At 37.1% G+C, this 24,232-nt stretch overlaps 1 protein-coding gene across 13 annotated transcripts in view; it reads left to right on the top strand.

The window, feature by feature from the left end:
- Window positions 1-24,232, top strand: part of INPP4B (inositol polyphosphate-4-phosphatase type II B) — a 1,027,382-nt gene that overhangs the window by 720,203 nt on the left and 282,947 nt on the right. For 12 of the 13 annotated variants that reach the window (XM_007496289.3, XM_007496287.3, XM_056802732.1 and 9 more), the window contains one exon: window positions 2,435-2,546. In XM_007496289.3, the coding sequence (XP_007496351.2) occupies window positions 2,435-2,546 (112 nt within the window). Of the gene's footprint in view, window positions 1-1,616; window positions 1,726-2,434; window positions 2,547-24,232 lie in introns of those variants that run through there. The other variant, XM_056802733.1, reaches the window with a different exon arrangement.

The following is a 24,232-nucleotide window of genomic DNA, read 5'->3' as shown; positions in this document are numbered from 1 at the left end:
TGCATGTAAATGTATGCATATATTTATAATCATATATGCATTCTATATGTATAGAACAAATGTATATATAACTAGTCACTCACATATACCTCTGTGTGTATGTGTGTATATATATGTATAGTTTCCATGTCAGACTATTTGCATTGTCTCTTTGCCTACAAAATGAAATACTATTGTAAAAAGCACTTAGCACAATACCTGGGGCAGAATGAGCCCTTTCTTCTTTCATTGTTATTTTCATTTACATGAATGTTGTTATTGTGTACATTGTTTTCTGGTCTTGCTTGCTTTATTATGTACCAACAGTTCATCTAGGACTTCTCAGGCTACTCTAAATTCTTTATGTTTGAGAGCAATCAGGTAGTTCAATGGATTCAGAGCCAGGCATAGAGAAGGAAAGTCCTGGGTTCAAATCTGGACTTAGATACTTCCTAGTTGTGTGACCCTGGGCAAGTCGTTTAATAGCCATTGATGAGCCCTTACCACTCTTCTGCCTTGGAACCAGTACTTCATCTGAATTCAAATATGGTGGAAGGTAAAGGAGGGTTTAAAACAATTCCTTAGTTTTACGATTGCTTATGGTACAATCATATTGCATTATATTCATATATCACAATTTGTTCAGGTGTTCCATGATTGTTTTTTACTACATTGCTATACATATTTTGGTATATGAGTTTCTTTTTTAAAATTTTATTTTTTATTGTGGACTTTATCATAAGACAAGTATACAGAAAACAGGAAAATCATTTTTAAGAAGCTCTAAATTTTGTAAATTATTTTTTTCTGTGAATCAGTCAACAATCTTTTTTTTAAAGTTCCTAATATGTGTTAGGTACTGTGATGAATACTGGGATATAAAAGAAAGTTTAAAAAAATAGTCCTTATTCTCAAGGAGCTCACAATTTAATGGAGACAACTCAAAAGTATCTAAATTTTTTTAATATATACATAATGTTTTAATTATAGTTATTAAGCATTAATAACTAAGTAAGACATAAATCTTATTTATATAAACAACATGATAATAATTAATGATGTTATGAAAGAATTAGAAAGTTCTTTAAGAAATTATAAACTATAATGACACTTTATGAATTTGTTAATGTGTATGTGTGAATGTGTATCATATATTAGAATCAACATAGGAAATATCAGGAAAGGATTCCTATAAATTAGTGGGATTGTAGTTGCTACTTGAAGGAAGTCAGAGTAGTAAGGATTCAGAGATGAGGAGGGAGAGAATCTCAATCATGGGAAATGGTCAGTCAAAATTCTAGAAGTCAGGAGATGGTGCATCCTGTTTGAGGAACAGCAAGGCAAACCAGAGAGAAGATGGTGTCAAAGGCTGCAGAGGACAAAAAGGATGAAGATTGGAAAAAGGCCATTAGATTTGACTATTAAGAGGTCATTTGTAAATTTGAAGGAGCAGTTTTATTCGAATGATTAAGTCATAAGCCCAGCTGAGGAGAGTTAATTAGAGAGAGAGAGAGAGAACTTGAAATGGAGGCACTAATTATCAATTGGTTTCACAAGCAGTCAAGCTTCAAAAGGGACGAAAGAGGAGGAGTCAAGGGAATAGTTATAGGCAAGAGGGAAGCAACCAGTACATGGGAAGAGACTGAAGATTAGTGAGGCAATAAGGCTAATTGAGGGGGGCAGTCTGCTGGAAAAGACAGGATTGATTGAGATGAGCTTTGAGGACAAGAAGAACCCCCTTTTCAGGTGAGACAAGTGTGAAGGAGGAGGCAATGTAACTGGTGGAAAGCAATAAGTGATAAAGAGTAGAGGATAAGAGGAAATTCAGTATGTCAGTGAAATATGAAGGGAATTTCTTAGCTGGGAAGAAAAGGGGAGCCATAGAGGCTTTAGGATGTATATGCCTACTTTTACAAATGAAAAAAACAGAGAGGGGAATTGACTTTCCTCCAGTGACAAAAGTGGTACCTAATTCAGCAATATTTTCTACTAAATGTCTTTTACTGATTTGCCTTTTCTGTAGTTTCCATGTTTTACTACTTATATTTCCAACATGTAGCTGTTAATTGGAAGGCAATTCTTAAGGGTTAGGTTTGCAGGATAGAAAATAAAAATTATAAAATTGGTATACTATTAATGGCCTGCTTTGTGCACCCATTTAAGAACATTTGGTAGAAACATTATAGGTACTTATGAAATGATTTTACCTTCATAAGGTGTGCTTATTCACCCATGGCTTCACCTTATACATCTATGGTTCATTTCATTAAATGGAGTTTTATGGGAGAAATAACCCATTGTTAGCATTCATTTTATGTTTATAAGAAATTGCTTCAATATAACTAGAAAGAGCTTACAAAACAGATTGAATGGAAAATGTTACCTCAAGGAAAGCTTCTTTTCCTATGCACTTGATGGGCTGGAGGAGGATTTCACCTTTTCTTTTTTGTTTCAGAACTTCCGATGGTGGAAAAGCTGTTGGTTCTATAGAAGTAAGCCTTTCGAAGATGGGGGAGATAGAGGATGGGGAAGCCGACCACATCACAACAGATGCGCAGGGACAAAAGGTAGGAACTTGAGCAGCTCATTGCACAAATTAAATTAGAAATGATCAGCTGCACCAGATGCCTCTGTTGCTAACACCACAGTGGGGTTTAAATTCTCATTATTCAAAAAGCAAAATGAGAAAGCAACCCCAGAATTGGAGGACAAGATAGGGGTTCAGTTCTCTTAAAACTAAAAAACCCATTTGCACAGGAATCCATGCTTTAGAAAACATGATCACTGACATAGTTCTCCTTGGTATGCAAATCCCCTTTCTAATAGAATAAAGATGGTCTTTTAGGTCCATTTCTGCAGTAATTAACAACTGCCAGAGAATGTTTAAAAATTGTGAGGCCATTGTGAAAGGCGAGCTACTCTCCATTCCCAATAGTTTCTTTGGAAAGAGTTGAATTTTTATTTGACTATAATTTTTAGCAAAGCAAGGGGAAGGTTTTTTGGAAGAAAAATGTGGCACTTCATGAAATTACAGGATAGTCTAATGAGGAGGGCAAGCTATGGGGAAAGATAGATATAGGCCAGTGGTCCTTCCTTGAAGCTTAGCAAGATGACCTCTGCTTCATGCCAACAATCATTTGCCATGTTGTTACCTTCTTTTTGTATGACTAGTTTGTCCCCAGAGTCCCTTTTCTCCTCAACTTCTCAATTTGGAGAAAAACAAAAAAATGTGCTCTTTGCAAGGAAAAAATCTCTCTAAGAAGTCTGAGTGCATTTCCCACAGATTCATATGGAAGGACTGGAAATGATACAGTGGAAGCAGATTTAAATTATACTCCCTATTTGAATATGTATCTAACAGCTTGATATACTGGAAAGTCCTAGAATTTGGAGTCAGAAGACCTAAGTTTTAGTGCCTGCTTTGACACTTGGAGAAACAACTTGTCCCCTTCTGGATCTCAGTTTCTTCATCTGTAAATGAGGGTCTGCAATTCAGTTCAATCTATATCAAGTACCAACCATGTGCAAGAAATCTTGGGATCTTGGGGAAATTAAAAGGAAATTAAATGAAAACAGAATGCAACAGGGGCTGCAATATGTTCAGAGAGAGAACTAAATACAGGGCAGTTCAAAGAGGTTGCTCTGATAGCCGAGAAGATCAGAAAAGGATATAGTCCTCAGATGACTCTGTAAGGAAGCTAAGGATTCTAACAGGTGAGAAGGAAGTACAAAGTCAGAGAATAGAAGATGGAATGCCAAGGACAAGGAATATCCAGTAGCCCATTTGAAAGAAGTATGGGTTTTGTTAAAGGATATTCATCCCAAAGGGTCCTTTTAGGTCTAGAAATCTATGAAAATTGGTCATCTGTTTTTTTTTTTTGGCCTAGTGTTTATACCTCATTATAAAGGCATAGTGTTTATATATATATACACACACACATATGTTATTTATAACAAAATAAATTTCTTATATAAAGTCATTTATGTCTAATGCCAGTGGTACTTATAAATCAGCTCAATAGATGATGTGATTTATCCCTGACTGAAAAGTTTGTTTCTGTAATGCTTTGAAAGATAACAATGTTCTTTCTTCATGACACCTCTCAATGAAACACTGTGAAGATATTCAATTCAATAAATAATTCAATACATTGAATGACAGATGGGATCTTAGGTTCTATCTAGTCCAATCTTTATCTGAAAAAATACATCCAGTTTTATACAACCATTTTCTGCTGCTTCAACTTTCAACCTAGACCACCTGTGATCTTGCCTAGAAGAAACCTTTGGATTCTGCTCTCCAGGTGACCATGTAATATGAGAATTCTAATGATTCCATTACCTCTGGGATAGGACAATTGACCATCATTGGGCTCTACTCATCTTCTTTTTGACTTTGAATATAAACTCATTCAATGGAGAGATTGTCCCACCATTGTATCTATAACCCTAATGCTTAGTAAAGTGCTTGATCAATATTATTCATTTATTCGTTCATTGAAGATTCTGATATCATCCCCAAGTCTTCTCATTTCCAGGTTAACCCTCTGCAATTCCTTTAACTAATCAGTTCTCTCATTTTCTCAATTATTTAAGACCCACTCTTTTTTGCCCATGTCATTGCAAAAATGGGATGCCAAGAATTAAAATACAATATTCCCAATTTGATCAGAGCAGAGTACAGCACAGCCAGCAATTCCCTTATTCTAGAAATAATGAATCTTAGGATACTAATAATGAGGATGATAATGGCACTTCCTTCCCAAACTTATGAGGATCAAATGAGAAAATATTTTTGAAGTGTTTCAGTGTCTGACACATAGTATGATATAAATATTAATTTTCATCATCACCATCAACACATTTAGCTGCTATCATTAAGTAATTTTGAGACTCTAGTGGATTAAAACCCAAGATTTTGTTTAAGTTCAATCTAGTCTATAAAATGATACACTTTTGAACTTTATATTTTAATCTGAGAATAGACTACCACTTTTTTTTAATCCCTATTAAGTTCAATCCTCTTTTATTTTTCTTATTGTTCTAAATGTTCAGTACATTCTTCCCTACAGTAAACTGTGGTATCATTTCTATCACTGATTAAAGTTTTGGAAAACACAGAAACAAAAAAAAAGTCTTTGGGATACATTCTATATTTAGTATCTTTTTGCAAGTCGACATCTACCCACTATTATTTATTACCCTGTGACTGAGTCTAGCCATGTAACCTGCTCTGAAGCCAACTAACTGCTATTATCTATTCCACCTCTTTCTAACTAATCTACAAGAAGAACATGAGAGACTGTTCCCAAATACCTTGCCAAAAAATAGATAGACTTTATATTCCACTCTTCTACAGCTCTGAAGGGGTTCCTATTCAACTTGCTCAGGGTCTTCTCTTATCATTGCATGAGTATAAGTGAAACATGTAGAATTTCCATTAATTATCTTTCATTTTCATTATATAATTCATCTCATCTCATTTTCTTATACTTCTTTCTTTTTTTTATTTCCAATTTAAACATTATTTCATTTGGTTATTTTCAAACAATATTCCTTGGAAACAAAGATCCTTTTCTTATTCTCCCCTCCCCCACAACCGCCCTTCCCTTAGCCAATGCACGATTCCACTGGGTATCACGTGTGTCCTTGCTTCAAACCCATTTCCATGTTGTTGGTATTTGTATTAGGGTGTTAATTTAGAGTCTCTCCTCAGTCATATCCCCTCCACCCTGCAGTCAAGCAGTTGCTTATCTTCAGTGTTTTTACTCCCACCATTTGTCCTTTGCTTGTGTATTAGTGTTTTTTTTTTTTCTCCTGGATCCCTGCAGAATGTTCAGGGACTTTGTATTGACACTAATGGAGAAGTCCATTACATTCTCTTGTACCACAGTATGTCAGTCTCTGTGTACAATGTTTTCCAGGTTCTGCTCCTCTTGCTCTGCATCACTTCCTGGAGGTTGTTCCAGTCTCCATGGAATTCCTCCACTTTATTATTCCTTTTAGCACACTAATATTCCATCACCAACATATACCACAATTTGTTCAGTCATTCCACAGTTGAAGGGCATCTCCTCATTTTCCAGTCTTAACCAGTACCAAATTGTTTTGATGACCACTGCTTTATAATAGAGTTTGAGATCTGGGACTGCAAGACCACCTTCCTTTGTATTGTTTTTTTCATTATTTCCCTGGATATCTTTGACCCTTTGTTCTTCCAAATGAACTTTGTTATGGTTTTTTCTAAGTCAGTAAACCTTTTTTTTAGAAGTTCAACGGGTATAGCACTAAATAGATAAGCTTGGGTAGGATGGTCATTTTTATTATATTGGCTCATCCTACCCATGAACAGTTAATATTTTTCCAATTGCTCAGGTCTAGTTTTATTTGTATGGAGTGTTTTGTAGTTGTGTTCATATAGTTCCTGTGTTTGTCTTAGGAGATAGATTACTACGTATTTTATGTTGTGTAAGGTGATTTTGAATGGGATTTTTCTTTCTAATTCTTGCCGCTGAGCTGTGTTGGAAATATATAGAAATGCTGATGACTTGTGTGCGTTTATTTTGTAATCTGCAACTTTGCTAAAGTTGTTGATTATTTTGACTAGCTTTTTGGTTGATTCTCTAGGATTCCTTAAGTAGACCATCATATCATCCGCAAAGAGTGATAACTTGGTCTCCTTATTGCCTATTTTGATACCTTCAATTTCTTTTTCTTATCTAATTGCTACTGCTAGTGTTTCTAATACAATGTCAAATAATAGAGGTGATAATGGGCATCCTTGTTTCACTCCTGATCTTAATGGGAATGCATCTAGTTTATCCCCATTGCAGATGATATTAGCTGATGGTTTTAGATATATACTGTTTATTATTTTTAGGAAAGACCCTTCTATTCCTATGCTTTCTAGTGTTTTTAATAGGAATGGTTGTTGTATTTTATCAAAGGCTTTTTCTGCGTCTATTGAAATAATCATGTGATTTTTGTTGGTTTGCTTGTTGATGTGGTCAATTATGTGGATGGTTTTAATTTGATAATGGTTGGTTTAAGTCTCCCACTAATATGGTTTTACTGTCTATTTCTTCCTTCAATTCTCCTAGTTTCTCCATTAGAAATTTGGGTGCTATATTATTTGGTGCATACATGTTGATTAATGATATTTCCTCATTGTCTAAAGTCCCTTTTAACAAAATATAATTACCTTCCCTATCCCTTTTGATCAGGTCTATTTTTGCTTTGGCTTTATCAGATATCATGATTACCACTCCTGCCTTCTTTCTGTCAGTTGAGACCCAGAAGGTCTTACTCCATCCTTTAATTCTGACCTTGTGGGTGTTAACTCGCCTCATGTGTGTTTCTTGAAGACAACATATGGTAGGGTTTTGGATTCTAATCCATTCTGCTATTCGTATGTGTTTTATGGGTGAGTTCATCCCATTCACGTTCAAAGTTATGATTGTCATTTGTGGACTCCCTGGCATTTTGATATCCTTCCCTAATTCTAACCTTTTCTTCTTCGGCTCTACCTTTTAGTCCAGTGATTTACTTTGAATCAGTCCCCCTTGTCCCCTCCCTTGATGTTTCCCTTTTTAGTCCCTCCCTTTTTGTTCCATCCCCCTCCCCCCTCTCTTTACCTCCCTTTTTGTTTTCCCTCTACCCCTCCCCCCCTTGGTTTTCCCTTCTCCCTACCCTTGTTGGGTAAGATAGAATTCAAGATCCCAATGGATCTGGATGTTTTTCCCTCTCAGAGTTGATTTCCCTGAGATTGAGGTTTAAGTAAACCACCCCCCCTCTCTTCCTCTCCTTCTTATAGGAGTTTTCTTCCCCTCTCCTTCCCATGTGAATCTTTGTGTGAGAAAGATTATTCTATTTGGTCTTTCTTTATCCCCTATTTATACATTACATTTTCCCCACATGTTAGTATACATAGATTCATATAAATGTAGTCCTTATAGAAGAGAGTTTGAATAAAAGAAGATAACATTTTTCTCCTTTCCCCATTCCTTAATATTTACCTTTTCAGGTATTCCTTGCTCTTTGTTTTTCGGTATCAAACTTTCCACAGAGCTCTGGTCTTTTCTTTGCAAAAAGTTGGAAATCTTCTATTTTGTTGAATGCCCATACTTTCCCTTGGAAGTATATAGTCAGTTTTGCTGGGTAGCTGATTCTTGGTTGAAGACCCAGCTCTCTTGCCTTTCTGAAGATCATGTTCCATGCCTTACGATCATTCAGAGTAGAACTTGCAAGGTCTTGTGTGACCCTGATTGGCATTCCTTTTTATCTAAATTGTCTTTTTCTGGCTTCATGTAGCATTTTTTCTTTTGTTTGAGAGCTTTGGAATTTGGCAATTACATTCCTGGGCGTTGTCTTTTGGGGGTTTAGTGTAGAAGGTGTTCTGTGAGCTCTGTCAGTGGCTGTATTACCCCCTTGTTCTAGAATCTCTGGGCAATTTTCTTTGATTATATCTTGTATCACGATGTCGAGTTTGGTGTTTATTTCTGGTTTTTCTGGAAGTCCAATTATTCTTAAATTATCTCTTCTCCCTCTATTTTCCAGATCTGTCACCTTGTCGTTGAGATATTTTATGTTCTCTTCTAATTTCTTGGTATTTTGGCTTTGCTTTATTAATTCTTGCTCTTCTACACTATCGTTGTCTTCCAGTTGACTGATTCTGGCCTTTAAAGCCTGGTTTTCCTTTTCAGTTTGGTAACACCGGTTTTGTAGATGCGTGAATTTCTTTTGCATTATTTCCCACTTTTCCTCCCAGAAGGCTTCCATCTTTTTGGTCATTTCTGATTCAAATTCTTCCTGGGTTTGTGGAGAGTTTCCATTTCCTTTGGAAGGTTTCGGAGCATTTTCTTGTATATCTTCTATCTCCTCTGTATTTTGTATTTTGGCTCCATAGAATGTGTCCAAAGTCGCCCCTTTCTTCTTATTTTTCTTGGGATTTTGGGGCTTCTGTGCTTCTGTGGAGTTTGCCATCTCTGAATGGGGAGGATTAGCTTTTCTTATCTCTGTCTGGTGTTTGGAGGCTTTAGTCCTGGGCAGATTGTCGGTTCTATGAGGTTTCCCTGGGTTAAACTGAGCATGCCTCAAGGCAATGACTTTCACTGGAACTGGAATGGAAGGGTAGGACTAGGGGGCTACCCTCTCCCCCGGCTCTCTGGGTCGGGTTGCTTTCCGGAAGTTGCCTTCAGAATAACTGGCCCTGAGGCTCTTTTGTCAGCCCTGAGGGTTGCTGTTGTTTCAGAGGACCCTGCTCTCTGAGGGGGAAGGGGCCGCGGCTTCCCAGAGCCTTGGACTCTGTGCTCCTACCCCTTAGGTCCGAGTGATCTCGGCTTCTGGCTTTTGAGGGGGGCCGTAACTTTTGATCCAGGTTCAGGTCCAGGAGGAGGATTCCCAGGGTCTATGCTGTTGATCAGTTTGAATTTCGGTGCCTTAGGAGCTTACAGTTTGAGATCGGTCGGGAAGGGTTTTCCGGAGATCTGATCTTTAGCTTTCTCTAAGCCGCCATCTTGACCAGAAGTCTCTAGTGTTTTTAGTAGGAATGGGTGTTGTATTTTATCAAAGGCTTTTTCTGCGTCTATTGAGATAATCATGTGTTTTTGTCTGTTTGTTTGTTGATATGGTCAATTATGTGGATGGTTTTCCTAATTTGAACCAGCCCTGCATCCCTGGTATAAATCCTACTTGATCATGGTGGATGACCCTTCTGATCACTTGCTGGAGTCTTTTTGCTAGTATCCTATTTAAGATTTTTGCATCTATATTCATTAGGGAGATTGGTCTATAATTTTCTTTCTCTGTTTTTGGCCTGCCTGGCTTTGGAATTAGTACCATGTTTGTGTCATAAAAGGACTTTGGTAGAACTCCCTCTTTGCTTATTATGTCAAATAGTTTGTATAGTATCGGGATTAATTGTTCTGTGACAGTTTGATAAAATTCACTTGTGAATCCATCAGGCCCTGGGGATTTTTTCTTAGTGAGTTCTTTTGATGGCCTGTTGGATTTCTTTTTCTGATATGGGATTATTTAAGAATTCTATTTCTTCTTAGAATAGGAAATTTAAATTTTTGTAAATATTCATCGATATCACCTAGGTTGGTATATTTATTGCCATATAGTTTGGCAAAGTAGTTTTTTTTAATTTTATAATATTTTATTTGATCATTTCCAAGCATTATTCATTAAAGACAAAGATCATCTTCTTTTCCTCCCCCCACCACCCCCCATACCTGACACGTGGTTCCACTGGGTGTCACATGTGCTCCTGATTCGAACCCACTGCCATGTTGTTAATATTTGCATCAGAGTGTTTGTTTAGAGTCTCTTCTCTGTCATGTCCCCTCAACTGCTGTAGTCAGGCAGTTGCCCTTCCCCAGTGTTTCTACTCCCACAGTTTGTCCTCTGCTTATGAATAGTGTTCTTTCTCCCAGATCCCTGCAGATTGTTGAGGGACTTTACACCTCCACCAATTGAGAAGTCCACCACGTTTGACTATACCACAGTGCATTAGTCTTTGTGTACGATATTCTCCTGGCTCTGCTCCTCTCGCTCTACATCACTTCCTGGAGGTCGTTCCAGTCTCCATGGAACTCCTCCACTGGCAAAGTCATTTTTAATGATTGCCTTAATTTCCTCTTCATTGGAGGTGAAGTCCCCCTTTTCATCTTTGATGCTGTTAATTTGCCTTTCTTCTTTCCTTTAAATTAAATTTGCCAGTACTTTGTCTATTTTGTCTGTTTTTTTAAAGTACCAGCTTCTAGTCTTGTTTTTTACTTTAATAGTTCTATCACTTTCGATTTTATTAATTTCTCCCTTAATTTTTAGGATCTCTAGTTTGGTTTTCTTCTGGCGGTTTCTAATTTGTTCGCTTTCAAGTTTTTTGATTTGCATTTCCAATTCATTAATCTCTGCCCTCCCTAATTTGTTAATATATGTACTCAAGGATATGAATTTTCCTCTGAGTACAGCTTTGGCTGCAACCCATAAGGTTTGAAAGGATGCCTCACCATTGTCATTTTCCTCAATGAAATCATTAATTGTTTCTATGATTTCTTCTCTAATTAACTGATTTTGGAGTATCATATTATTTAATTTCGAATTAATTTTTAATTTTGGTCTCCATGTACCCTTACTGATCATTATTTTTATTGCCTTATGATCTGAAAAGGTTGCATTTATTATTTCTGCTTTTCTGCATTTATATGCCATGTTTCTGTGACCTAGTGTATGATCTATCTTTGTGAATGTGCCATGTGGTGCTGAGGTGTATTTCTTTTTGTCCCTATTTATTTTCCTCCATATGTCTATTAACTAATTTTTCTAAGATTTCATTCACATCTTTTACCTCATTCTTATTTATTTTTTGGTTTGGTTTATCTAAATTGGATAGTGGTTGGTTTAAGTCTCCCACTAATATGGTTTTACTGTCTATTTCTTCCTTCAATTCTCCTAGTTTCTCCATTAGAAATTTGGGTCCTATACCATTTGGTACATACATGTTGATTAGTGATAACTCCTCATTGTCTATACTCCCTTTTAACAGAATATATTTACCTTCCATATCCCTTTTGATCTGGTCTATTTTTGCTTTGGCTTTGTCAGATATCATGATTGCAACTCCTGCCTTTCTATCAGTTGAGGCCCAGAAGGTCTTATTCCATCCTTTAATTCTGACCTTGTGAGTATCAACCCGTCTTATGTGTTTCTTGAAGACAACATATGATAGGGTTTTGGATTCTAATCCATTCTGCTATTCATCTATGTTTTATGGGTGAGTTCGTCCCATTCACATTCAAAGTTACTATTGTCACTTGTGGATTCCCTGGCATTTTGATATCCTTCCCTAATTCTGACCTTTCTTCTTTAGCTATAACCTTTTAAACCAGTGATTTACTTTAGATTACTCCCCCTAGTCACCTCCCTTCATATGCTTCCCTTTCTAGCCCTTCCCTTTTTGTTCCCTTCCCCTCCCCCCTCTCCTTCCCTACCTTTTTATACTCCCTCCCCCCACCCTTCCTTAATTTCCCCCTTTCTCTTACCCTGTTGGATAAGATAAAGTTCAAGGTCCCAATGGATCTAGATGTTCTAAGCTCTCAGAGTTGATTTCACTGAGAGTAAGGTTTCAATAATTTCAATTAGCACTTTCTTCCTCTCCTCCCTATAGGAGATTCCTTCCCCTCCCCTTCCCATGTATATCTTTGTGTGAGAAAGATTATTCTATTTAGTTTTTTTCTATTTCTTGAAGTATATCTTAGTACCATAAATGATTCACCCCCTCCCTTTTTCTTTCTTTCAACCCCCTTTCCTCCATATTGTTTTAATGCTCCAATAATTTCCTATGCGTGATTCTTGTAACTAATGATGCATATAATTTTTGAGAGTTATACATTACATTTTCCCCACATATTAATATATATATATATATAATTTGATATAAATGTAGTCCTTACAGAAGAGAGTTTGAATAAAAGAAAAAGATAACATTTTTCTCCTTTTCCCTTTCCTTCATATTGACCTTTTCACATTTTCCTTGCTCTTTGTGTTCAGATATCAAACTTTCCACAGAGATCTGGTCTTTTCTTTACAAAAACTTGGAAATCTTCTATTTTGTTGAATGCCCATACTTTCCCCTGGAAGTATATAGTCAGTTTTGATGGATAGCTGATTCTTGGTTGAAGACCCAGCTCTCTTGCCTTTTTGAAAATCATATTCCATGCCTTATGGTCGTTCAGAGTGGAAATTGCAAGGTCTTATGTGACCCTGATTGGCATTACTTTATATATAAATTGTCTTTTTCTGGCTTCTTGTAAGATTTTTTCTTTTGCTTGGAAGATTTTGAATTTGGCGATTACATTCCTGGGAGTTGTCTTTTGGGGATTTAGTGTAGAGGGTGTTCTGAGAACTCTTTCAATGCCTGTATTGCCCCCTTGTTCTAGAATCTCTGGGCAGTTTTCTTTGATATCTTGTATTATGATGTCGAGATTTCTATTTATATCTGGCTTATCTGGTAGGCCAATTATTTGCAGAATGTCTCTCCTTCCTCTATTTTCCAGGTCTGTCACTTTGTCAGTGAGATTTTATGTTACCTTCTAATTTCTTAAGTCTTTTGGCTTTGCTTTATTAATTCTTGCTCTTTTGCAAGATCATTGTCTTCCAGTTGCCTCATTCTGACCTTTAAAACTTTGTTTTCCTTTTCAGTTTCGTCTATCCTGCTATTCGAGGCTTCAAGCTGTTTAGGTAGTTACATTTTTTTTGTGCTTCAGATTGCTGAGTTCCTTTTGCAGTATTTCCAATTTTTCCTGCCAGAAGGCTTCCATCCTTTTGATAACTTCCAATTTAAATTCTTCAAGAGCTTGTGGACAATTTCCATTTCTTTTGGAAGGTTTTGGAGCATTTGTTTGAGCTTCCTCTTCTGCTATTCCCTCTGTTTTTGTGTGTGTGTGTGTGTGTTTTCCCTCCTTAAAATATATCCAGTCAGCCCCTTCTTCTTGCTTTTCTAGTTGTTGGGGTATTGGGGTTCTTGGGTACAGTTTGCCATCTCTGTGTTTTTTTTCCTCCTTATTCCCCTTTCCAGTCAGAAATCTGAATGAGTAGTACTTGCCCTCAGTATAAGGGTCTAATGGTCAAGGCTTTAGTCTCAGGGTAATTCTAGGTTCTCTGCAGCTGCACTGTCTTCCTGGGGAGGCTCAAGGACTGACCTCCCCTGCCTGCTGGTGTTTTGGGAGTTAGTGCTCTCAGGTGAAAGTCTTTGGTGGTCTTAGCTAACTCCCAAGACCTGTAGGTGCCCCTTCCTCACATCAGGGGATCCCTTCACGCTCTCTGTGATTACAGCGCACTAGTTCTCAGTGCCTGAGATCTGTGCTCCCCTAGGCTGCCTGCCAGGGTTTCGGGTATTAGTACTCTCAGGTGAAGGACCTTATCTTATTCAGGTCCCCAGACCTGGGGCTGTCCCTTGTTCAGTCCTGGGGTGCTCCTCCCTCACTTGTTTCTTCTGACCAGTGCAATCTTTAGCTCCGGCTCCAGCTGTTTGGTGGGGGAGGGGAGGGTGGGTCAGCTTTTCATTCCCTTATATTGTGGAGGTGTCGGAATCCCACCTACCTTCAGAGCTTTGCCTTGTTGTGGGGTCTGTCCGTTCTTATGAGGATTTTTTTTTTATTTTGGGAGGGTCTTTTGTGGTTGTCTGTGTCGTTGAGTCTGAGGAGAAGAAGCAAGCCACGTCTACTCTGCAGCTATGCTTACCCAGAAGTCCCATACTTCTTTCTAATATCTTTTATTCCACTTCTCTGTCTTAATCCTCTGATGATAATATGTTGTATCCACCTGAGCCTATAATGTAATTCTCTGTTACTTTTGATATCTGGTATACAAATTAATTTCTTTGAAGACAGTGACTTATATTTATATAGACTCACAGAAAGAATATTGATATTATAAAAGAGTGGGCCTTCAAAGCACTTCACATTATCTAAAATCCAACCCAGTTCATTGGCCCTGTGAAGTATGATTCTTAGACACCTATTTTTATGGATGAGGTCTATAGATTATACATCTAATTGCATATCATTATCTGGGTAATAGAAATTCTTCATTTCCTATGAATGAATATTTTGGTAAAATTCAGTTGAGTGACTTAGATTTCATTTAGGAAGCTTTTCAATGTTTCAGAAATTGAGCATAATGTAATCAACAAATAGAATATCTGGAATATTTCACCATTAATGGAGAATTCCTCTTCCATTTGGATTTTGTGAGATTCATCACAACAGTGGCAAATACCTTTGGCAAGTGTAATAGATGATATTTGGAGGGTATATTTGATGGATATTAGATAACTAATGGATCAGGTAGTTATCTTCTTTTTGCCTACCCTCCTACTTCTACACCTTCCCTTCCTCCCTCTTTCAGTCTCCCTTCCTCCCCTCTTCTTCCCTTCAATTTCCCACTTCCCCCTTCTTCTTCAGCCTCCTTCTAAGTTACTCAGGGTGAGCTATGCTGCTTTAGAGGAAATACTCTTTTCTCTTTATCTCAAGTAAGGGTTTATTGGGGAAAACAGGAAAGATGGAGGATAAGGTAAGAGGGATAGGTTTCCCCTTTTATCTACAGTGAATCTCAGATTGGAGAATATTGAGAGAAATGGCAATTCAGTCACTAGCATGAAACAAAGCCACTCAGAGAGTGAGATATATAAGAATTATTGTCCTTCTGCCTTCAAATCAGACAGGTCACCTCCAACTTGATTATTCTGGATCCTAGAGATAAAACGCAGCTTCTTTCCTTCACATCAGCTAGAAAACCCCAAAGACCATCAAATCCAGTCAAGCAGTTGGCCCTTGCCTCCAACTGTTTCCCAGTCACATTCCAAATGGAATCTTCATTTGACTGATAGCTGATCCATCTCTAGCTTTTGTCCTTTGCATGCATGTCTCTACCGCACAAGCAAATATTCCCTCTTTTCATGACTGTATCACCAAAGGATCATTGAACAAAGTAACTCTCTCTGTTGTTTTATATTTTCAAGGAATCTTGTATTATTATAGTACCTGTGTAGATGATGCCTTATTGAGGAGTTTATTTGAGGTGGAATTTTGCTCTAATGAATTAAGAAGCACAGTGAGATTGTCTTCTGGACAGCTTTCAGTAATTTCTTCATTGGTAATAGAAAGATAAATACAAACTAGTTACTACTCTTAAGCATATATTCTCAGAATCTAGTAACACATATTTTATATGTTACAGCACTGTCAGAGAAGAAGTGACATACTTATTTAAGTGTAAGAGCCAAGATTCTTAGCCAGGATTTTGGATTCTAAATGGTGCGCTCATTCCACTACCCCCATATAACCACATGCCTGGTCAAGCAACTGGAACCAAATCTATATTTGCCTCTCTGTGGCATATCCATTATTCATTTTGTGAGTCCATGGGAAATGCATTAGTCTCTCTAGAATAGCATTTGGCCTAGCATCGAACACATTTGAGCTATTTTTCAGCCAAATTCCTTCCCTTTGAATACAAAGGGAGCTCTGATACAGGATTGCTACACACAAAGAGGGCAGAAACATGGCAAACACTTGTCAGAGCACACCCCACCTTTCTGTATCCTGTTTGTAGTAGAAAGAATGCTCATCCTTGAGGCAGGAGAGATCAGAAAACCCTTGCCTTTTGTTTGAATGTGGGCAAGTAGTTTATCCTCTTTATGCAATAGACAACAGAACTTGCCTAAGGCACAGAAGGTTTGCAATTGGCCTTGGAGGGAGAAAATTTCTTATATTGAAGGAATCATGTATCCTTTATGTATCCAGATATAGTACCTATACTCAAGAGTTCTTGTGGAGATGTTAGGAAACAACTCATATAAGGTATTATGTAACTTTTGAGGTGCTGTATATGTCAGCTTTGTCCTTTAAACAGTATTGGGTCAAAACTACAGAAAATATCTTTCCCCTGAGTATCTTTCACTTTAGATATCTTTCCAGTTTTACTCTTTATAATAATTTGAGGAATTTGGAAAGGATGTTTATACAGAGAAACATTGATAGAACAATATTTATTTGTTTTTTTTTTTTTTTCTGGACTATACATATTTGCCAGAAAGAAAGGTTACTACTAAGGGAGAGAACAGATCAAGGGGTAGTGAGATGCCCCTCCAGAAGCATCTATAAAATATTTTTGTAGTACATAAAAGAAAATAAATACTGAAAAGTATCTAGAGAAATTTTGTTAATTCCCGGATATCTATATCTGTATCTATATCTACACCCATATGTAGTATATTACATGTATTCTCTATATATAATTCAACATCTATTTTTGTAGCATTTATAATTATTTTATATAATTTATCAAGTTATATATGCTCATGTCTATATATAAAATTATAAAGTATGCATGTGTGTGTTTCCTTTGGGATCATTACCCAAACTCACATTGACACTGTCCATGGTACCCAGATGGACAGCTGCTATTCTCATATAGAGTAATTCTATTGGTGAATTTCCTTTTAATACTGTAATCCATGAGTCCCCATCAGTGTTCTTACCCCTTAGCAATCACCAGTAGTCATTTATTTAAGCAAGGATATTTGCTCAGTTGGCATAGCAATGATAATAGTGGCAAAGTATTCCCCCCAAAATAGAAATACTGAATGGCCCCATTGTCTTTTTTAGTCTCAGGATGATTCTCTTTGAAATTTGCTTTGGTCTTTTTGTACTGGTGATAAAAGAATCACTCAGCTAATCTGGTTCCTCATAGAGCAAGGCTTACTGGCTGAGTCAATTTACTGTTGGGCCAGGTTTGATTGTTTCTGCTAAACCAGTCACTGGGCTGTTTTCAGAGTATGACACTTCTGATTCACTGAACTCCAGTTTTTTTTTTTATCACTATCATCTACTAACTCAACTAGATGGTACCATACTATCTTCAGCTGGAGTATTAAAGGTGCTTCATCTAGAACAATGACCCTAAGTCTAGGATTTCAAAATCCTTTTTCTTTTTACTCCCTCAGCACCATAATTCTGAAGTTTGTTACCTTAAGGCAACAGAGGAGAGAGAGCTAGCTTCTCCTTTCTGAAAATCCTTCTTGTTGTAGCTTTTGGCCAACTCTTCTTCTTTGGCTTCTGAAGAACAATCCAAATTTAGTCATTTACCTTTCCTAGATTCCTTTTGGAGTCTTATGTAGATAATTGTCTAGAGACAAAAACATAAATCAAGCCTGAGATTTTGGAGTTCACTTTCTTTGGGGAACTTTTCCTATGCAGTTGAGCTAGGCAAGCCTTAGAGTCTAAGCTATGGAATGCTTATTTTTAGCTCTGAAGGTCTTCCAATTACATTTTAATGTCTGAGGTTTTTCTCGTTTACCTTCCTGAGTGTCTCTCGCTCTCTCTCGCTCTCTCTCGCTCTCTCTCGCGCTCTCTCGCGCTCTCTCTCGCTCTCTCTCGCTCTCTCTCGCTCTCTCTCGCTCTCTCTCGCTCTCTCTCGCTCTCTCTCGCTCTCTCTCGCTCTCATTTCTCCATCTATTTCTTAAAAAGCAAAATGTTTACAGTAGAATTTCAGTTATTTATCCAAGCTTCTTTCTTGTTCATTATATATTGAAATATTCATGCTTCTGGTTGACTGTTAAGTTCACAATGAAACAGATTATGGGATTTGGACTATGTATAATTACTTATTCTCTAACACATTACATGTGTGAGATTGTGCCAGTTATTTCAACTTTGAGGGACTTAATTCAACTATAAAATGAGAGGAAATGAACTAGATGATCTTGAATGTCTCTTCCAGCTCCAAATCCAATAAAATGTTATGGGTCCAGGTGGATAGGGACAGCAGTAAATTCACAATTTGGAAGAATGTAGGACTGACCTATGAAGGACTGAGTTGGTTAGGATCATGATGAGTGGTGCTGAAAATGGAGCAGAAGGGCAGAACGATCTTTCCCTAAACTCTGATCACCTTTCAAAACCCTTCTTGACCACCTGTCCCATATGGCTCACTGCCCAGAATAAACCTCCGCTCCCTTTACCTAGTCTCTTTCCATTGTTTGAGAGCTAGTGAATGCTACATTGTGCCCTTCTCCCAGGATGAGTGCTTGAATGTGAAATGAATTTGGCATCATTCCCCTCCTTGACCTATATTCTGCTCATGCTTAGTAATGTGAGCTCCAAAAAAGACACAACCACACAGTGCTAGAAATGGGAGGTGTCCAAGTTATTGTTCACTTGTTCTGGAATCTGGTGACTGACTAAGAAAAGAAAGTCATAATCTCTGTGAAGGGTTAAATTTTGGGGGTAGGAGTTTGATCAAAAGCCAGTGTGCAGTTTATTAAATGCAAAATACTTAATTTATTATCATAAATAAGGATAGGAAATAGGAAGGAAGAAAGTGAAAGTAATCTTACAATAGCTTTTAACTATATCCTAGATCCCAATCCTAACTAAATTTCTCTAAAAAACCCTACTGCCTTAGAGGGCAGTATCTTCTGCTAGGTCGAAGCCCTCATGTAATCTCCTTCTCTCTCTGTCTAATCCTATAAGTACTATCTATCTACCTTATATAGCCAAGTTATTAATAATCCATTAGGCTATTAAGCCCTTAATTCTGTTCTGACTCCAACCAGAGAGAGTGCTAGCAGCACACAACCTCTCCCCAGGAGATCCAGAGACAAAAAACCCTGTCACTCTCTATAACTGACTAACTCTCCTCCACCAAACCCTTCTAACTGTCACTAACTGACAACCTGCACAGCAGGGAGTCTCATACTAAAAATATTATTGCTCCTTTTCCTCTTGAATATAAAACAGAAATCAATAAAAACTCCCTTAATACCTCTAACGTGTTGAGAGTAGAGCCACCTCCAGCTTGATGTCTTTTCATATTTTAAGCCCTTTACCTTTTGCTAATTTTTAAGAGATGTCCAATACTATAATTTATTTTGATCATCTACAGGAACATTTAAGTTTGTTTAGGGGCAAATGAATATTAACATACCAAATCCAAATGGATGAATAGAAAAAAAATGAAAAAACCCAGTGCCTCATCATTGGGTTTCCAATTGTTCACCCACTTCTCTACTAGGAATTGGTGCAGCATCTTCCATGCTGTAAGGCAGAACTATCATTAGCAGAGGGTTGGTAGGGCTTTGCCAAATCAGCTGATATGACGGGAGCGGAGGGGATGGATGGATCCATTTTTCCTGGGCATGATCATCTGCCCATCTTGCCTCATCCTACAAAGTTCTGCACTGTATAGCAACTCTGGGTTCTTATTGCCTTCTCATTCTTTTTATAAATAATTTCTTTCTGTACATCAGACAGTGTGATTATACCATCTTTCTTTTTCTTCTTTGCAGCCAACCTCATAGCTTTTCAATGTTGTTCCTAAAGCTTAAAATATTTTCCCTCCTTCCTTTTACCCCTTGACTTCTCTGGCTTTATTCAAGATAGCTCAGCTCTAGCCTTCTGCAGAAGACCTTCTCCCAATCTCTCTCTCCCAGGCTCTCCCACTCCCATGTCCTGTGCCTTTCCTCTGACATCATCTTCCATATTCACTCTCTCTTATTGGTATATATTTCTGGCTGTGTTATCTCCACCATTAGAATATGAGGTGTCCTTGAGGGCAGGGACAGTGTTTTTGCTTTTCCTTATAATCTCATTGCTACAAACAGTGCACATACTAAGGGGTTAATAATTGCATGCTGAGTACCTGACAACTCATGCTCCTTAACTCATCACTCTACACAGTTACCTTTTGTGAGGTCAATTCTCTTCAATTCATCCAGTGTCAACAACCAATCTGGCTCTTTTTGCAGGGGGAATACAACCACAGTCTAACTATCCCTACTACTTATTCCCTTCATCTCTTACTTTCTTTCCTCCTTCAATTCCCTCTCTACCATTCTGGTAGATTATTTTCCCCATTCCTCTTTGAAAGCCTTTGCCTTATTTCTCCATTAAGCATCTCTTTGGATATATTATATCATGGTAAAGAAGATATTCCCAAGTCTCACTTTTTCAAGAGACTCCAGAGACTATTAAATCTCCTCCAAACCTGAACAATTATCTCCTCCCTACTTTACCAAACAAATAATCATATAGTCTTTGCTTGGCTGCCTTCAGTTGGGGGAACCTATTAATTTTTGGTTTCTATATTGATATAGCTCTAATTATTTGGACAGTTTTCCCCTAACTTTAAAACTAAGTCGACTTCTCTTTATATTCTACTTATTGTCCCTAGTCCTACCCAGTGGGCTGAAAGGAACAATTCTTAATCTTTCTTTCATGGACAAGTCACTGAATGTCGAATGCCTAAACACTTCTGTCAATACTGGCTGTGTAACCCTAAGCAAATCACTTTTTCTTCAGGATCTGAATTTTCCACATTTATGAAATTTTCCACATTTATTAAATTTATAAAATTGTGTTAAAGTAGAAAGGACACCAGAATCTGAATCAGTAGACTTGGGTTCAGATATCAACTTGGCAACTTAGTAGCTGTGTTACATTTATTAAGTTACTCCCTGACTCCATCAAAAATATATAAAAATGGTATTACTACTTCTGCCCCAAGTGAAAAATAATTCACAGTTACAGCTGTGACATAAAAAAAGTTAGAGGAGCCAAGGAGTTAGATATATCCTCTTTTAAGCCATCAAAAGGAGTTCTGATAGAATTGAAAATTTCAATCCAGAGCATGCATTTTCCTTAATAGGTACTTTTAATTCTTAATATTGGTTTCTTATCTAGAAAAAAGTCTCTAAAAGCTCCTTAAAGTATTAGTGGCTCAAATTTCTAACTACAAATATGTGAACATAAGCATAAGAAATGTCATTAGGTAGTAAGAGAAGTGGGGAATGAAAATACCTAAAATGAATGTATTGTCTTAAAGAGTCCATGGAGGATATTTTGATGCTACTTGCTTTCCCTTAAAGCAAGTAAAATTAAAATCCCCAATTGTATCATTTGAGAAAGCTTTTTCCATATAAACATTTTTTAAAAGGAAAGTACAGGACTAAGAGGGAACAATGACAGAAAACCAAATTGAATAACATTTTAAATAGTTTATAAAATTTCTATAAGGAGAAGGCAAAGCTATCTAGGTAGCTAAATAAGCAATTTGAGGCAGAGACATATTGGAAAACCTAGACAAAAATAGGCTCAAGAAAGCATTATGACCTGGATTGTCAGTGCTAATCCTCTGACATAGTCTTCTCTCACTCTGGATCAGTGATGATCAGTTGTCCTATTGCATATCAATGGAAGACCTTTATAGGATGGAGACCATGGCTTGGTTATACCTTAGAATGAGTCAATTGCTACCCTACTCTTCCAGTTATCATCTCTACCATTTTTGAAAGGGCACAATAAAGGTGATAGAAGTAAATTAATATACCACCGGGAATGAGACAGTGGTCTGGAAGAAGTACCATGCAACTCTTTTTTGGACAAAATCTATGTTCTCTTCTATGATGGCAGTAGCAACAAAAACAGGTCAACTTCAAAGCAAGAATTCTTAAACAGGGACCTGGGAATTTGGAGTTATATCTTTTTTAAAGTTTTGACCACAATATTTCAACATCATTTGTTTCCTTCCTGATTCTGTATATTTTTACATATCTAAAAACATTATGAGAAGGGAAACATGGCTTCTCCACCAAGAAGCCATGCCAAAGGGATCTTGAATATAATAAGTAATATTTTTAAAGGCTTTATAAAGGATCATTTACTCACTGCATTGATCATTATATTCCCTTTCCTGTGAGGCCTCCCCATTTTTCTTAGATTTCCTACAGAGATGCATCTAAAGCATTTAAAAAAAAACAGAACTGAAATTTAAAAGACTACTATTTCGATGATTTCAGAAAAATCATATTGTCCTTCGGTGTTTTTCCCCAACTATGGTGATACCTTTCCATTCCTATCAGAGACGTTGTACATATCAGTATTTCATGGGTTTTATTCTCCATTCATTGATGTCTAGTTCCTTCTATGCCCCAGGTCAAATTGTTGCTGTGACCAGTATAATTGATCATACTGAAGCCAATTTTCTGGCAGATGACCTTTTTCCATGATAGGTGGTCTGATCTTTGGGTAATAGACTCACAGTTTGCATCTAGGCCTATCCCAGAAATGTCTCCAGATGGGTAGAACCTGTCATACACTTTGATAATAAAAATGTAGTCCTTTCTTTCAAATCCACAAGGGGAATGACCTTATTTCCCATTGTCTCATCACCTGTAATGAAAGATAGAATGAAGGGATTTCCCAAAATCTCCCTCCCCTTTTGCAATCAAGCAAGCAAGCAATCAGCATTAAATTCCTACTGTAGGCCAGACTCAGTGCTTACACACTGACATAAACACACATAACATAAACTATTGCCCAGGTTCAGTGCTAACATACCAACATAAAATATACATTTTGGGAATTCCTCCCGGTAATTCACCTGTAACCTAGAGTCCTAGGGTGTTGCCGGGCTATTTAAAGGTTAAATGACTATCATATATAATATAAATAGTTATTGTGTTAATAACATTAATATACATAAAATAACAATAAGTACCCATAGAAGGACTTTAAATTTTGTCTTTTTTCCTCTCTAGCAATCTACCCTCCAATCAAAACTGGCAACTCCTCTTTAACTTATAGCCTTAGGGTGTTTCCTGGAGTACTTAATATGGTATATATATATATATATATATATATATATGTGTGTGTGTGTGTGTATATATTATGTATTATATAACTAATATGTATACTAAGTATATATAATGTTTCAACATATATTAAGTATGTATACTTAAAGATATATAAAACTACATGTAGTCATATATATGAGTATAATATAATTAATATAATATATTTCACTAGTTGTTAATAGGAAAATAATATTAATATACTGTAATAATAACTATAAGTTACCATTAGAAGGGCTTTAATTGTTTTCTTTTTCTTGCTTCTATGTAAGTTGTAAAGGCAATTTGGCCTGATATATGTGAAAGTGCTGTATGAAGGGGAAAATTGCTATTTAAATACAAAAATAATATTACCATTGTTTGTCTAAAATTCTGCCATCAGAACAGCTCTGCTTCAGGCAAGCTATGTTATTGGCTTAAAGGAGAATGGAAAATCAATGTTTATTTCAGCTTAAAGAGACTACTACTATATTAAATGTCTCCTTAAATAGCTTTACCTTGAGACCCTGTTTGTCACATCCTGCCCTTCCTCAAAGAACTTTGCAGCCTTGCTATGAACCTGAGCCAAGTTATCCTCTACTAATCTGATCATGGCTTATCTTGCTCACTAAAGACAGCCTTACTGGTCATCAACTACATGGGCCACTTATTCACCATTCTGAGGAGTCTGGGTCTTTTTTGCCTTGACCATGGCTTGTCTCTGCTCTTCCCTGGTCATCTTCCTTTTTTCTCAATAGGTGTGACATGAAACCAAGCAAATGCTACCCCTAGATACCTTTAGGAAGCTCAGTCACTGGCCCCTTCCAATGGGATCTATCCACAATGTCCAGCTAGAGCTTCTTCAGAGAAAGATACCTACTTAGCTAGGTCAATCTGGCTCCTTTTGGGAAGAAAGGGAAAAGCCATAGTGCCTGTCCTCAGTGAGAGTGTTAACCTAATAACAGGAGAGAACACATGCAAATAACAGCGCAAGTGAACCTGCTAAAGTCATCTTGCAATAATATAATTGAGACACTATACTCAAGTCCATTCTAAAGTCATGAAATCCTACTGTGACAT

The sequence above is a fragment of the Monodelphis domestica genome, chromosome 6, assembly GCF_027887165.1.
Source record: "Monodelphis domestica isolate mMonDom1 chromosome 6, mMonDom1.pri, whole genome shotgun sequence".
In the NCBI taxonomy this organism is placed as follows: Eukaryota; Metazoa; Chordata; class Mammalia; order Didelphimorphia; family Didelphidae; genus Monodelphis; species Monodelphis domestica.
This window is presented reverse-complemented; position numbering and strand designations above follow the sequence as displayed.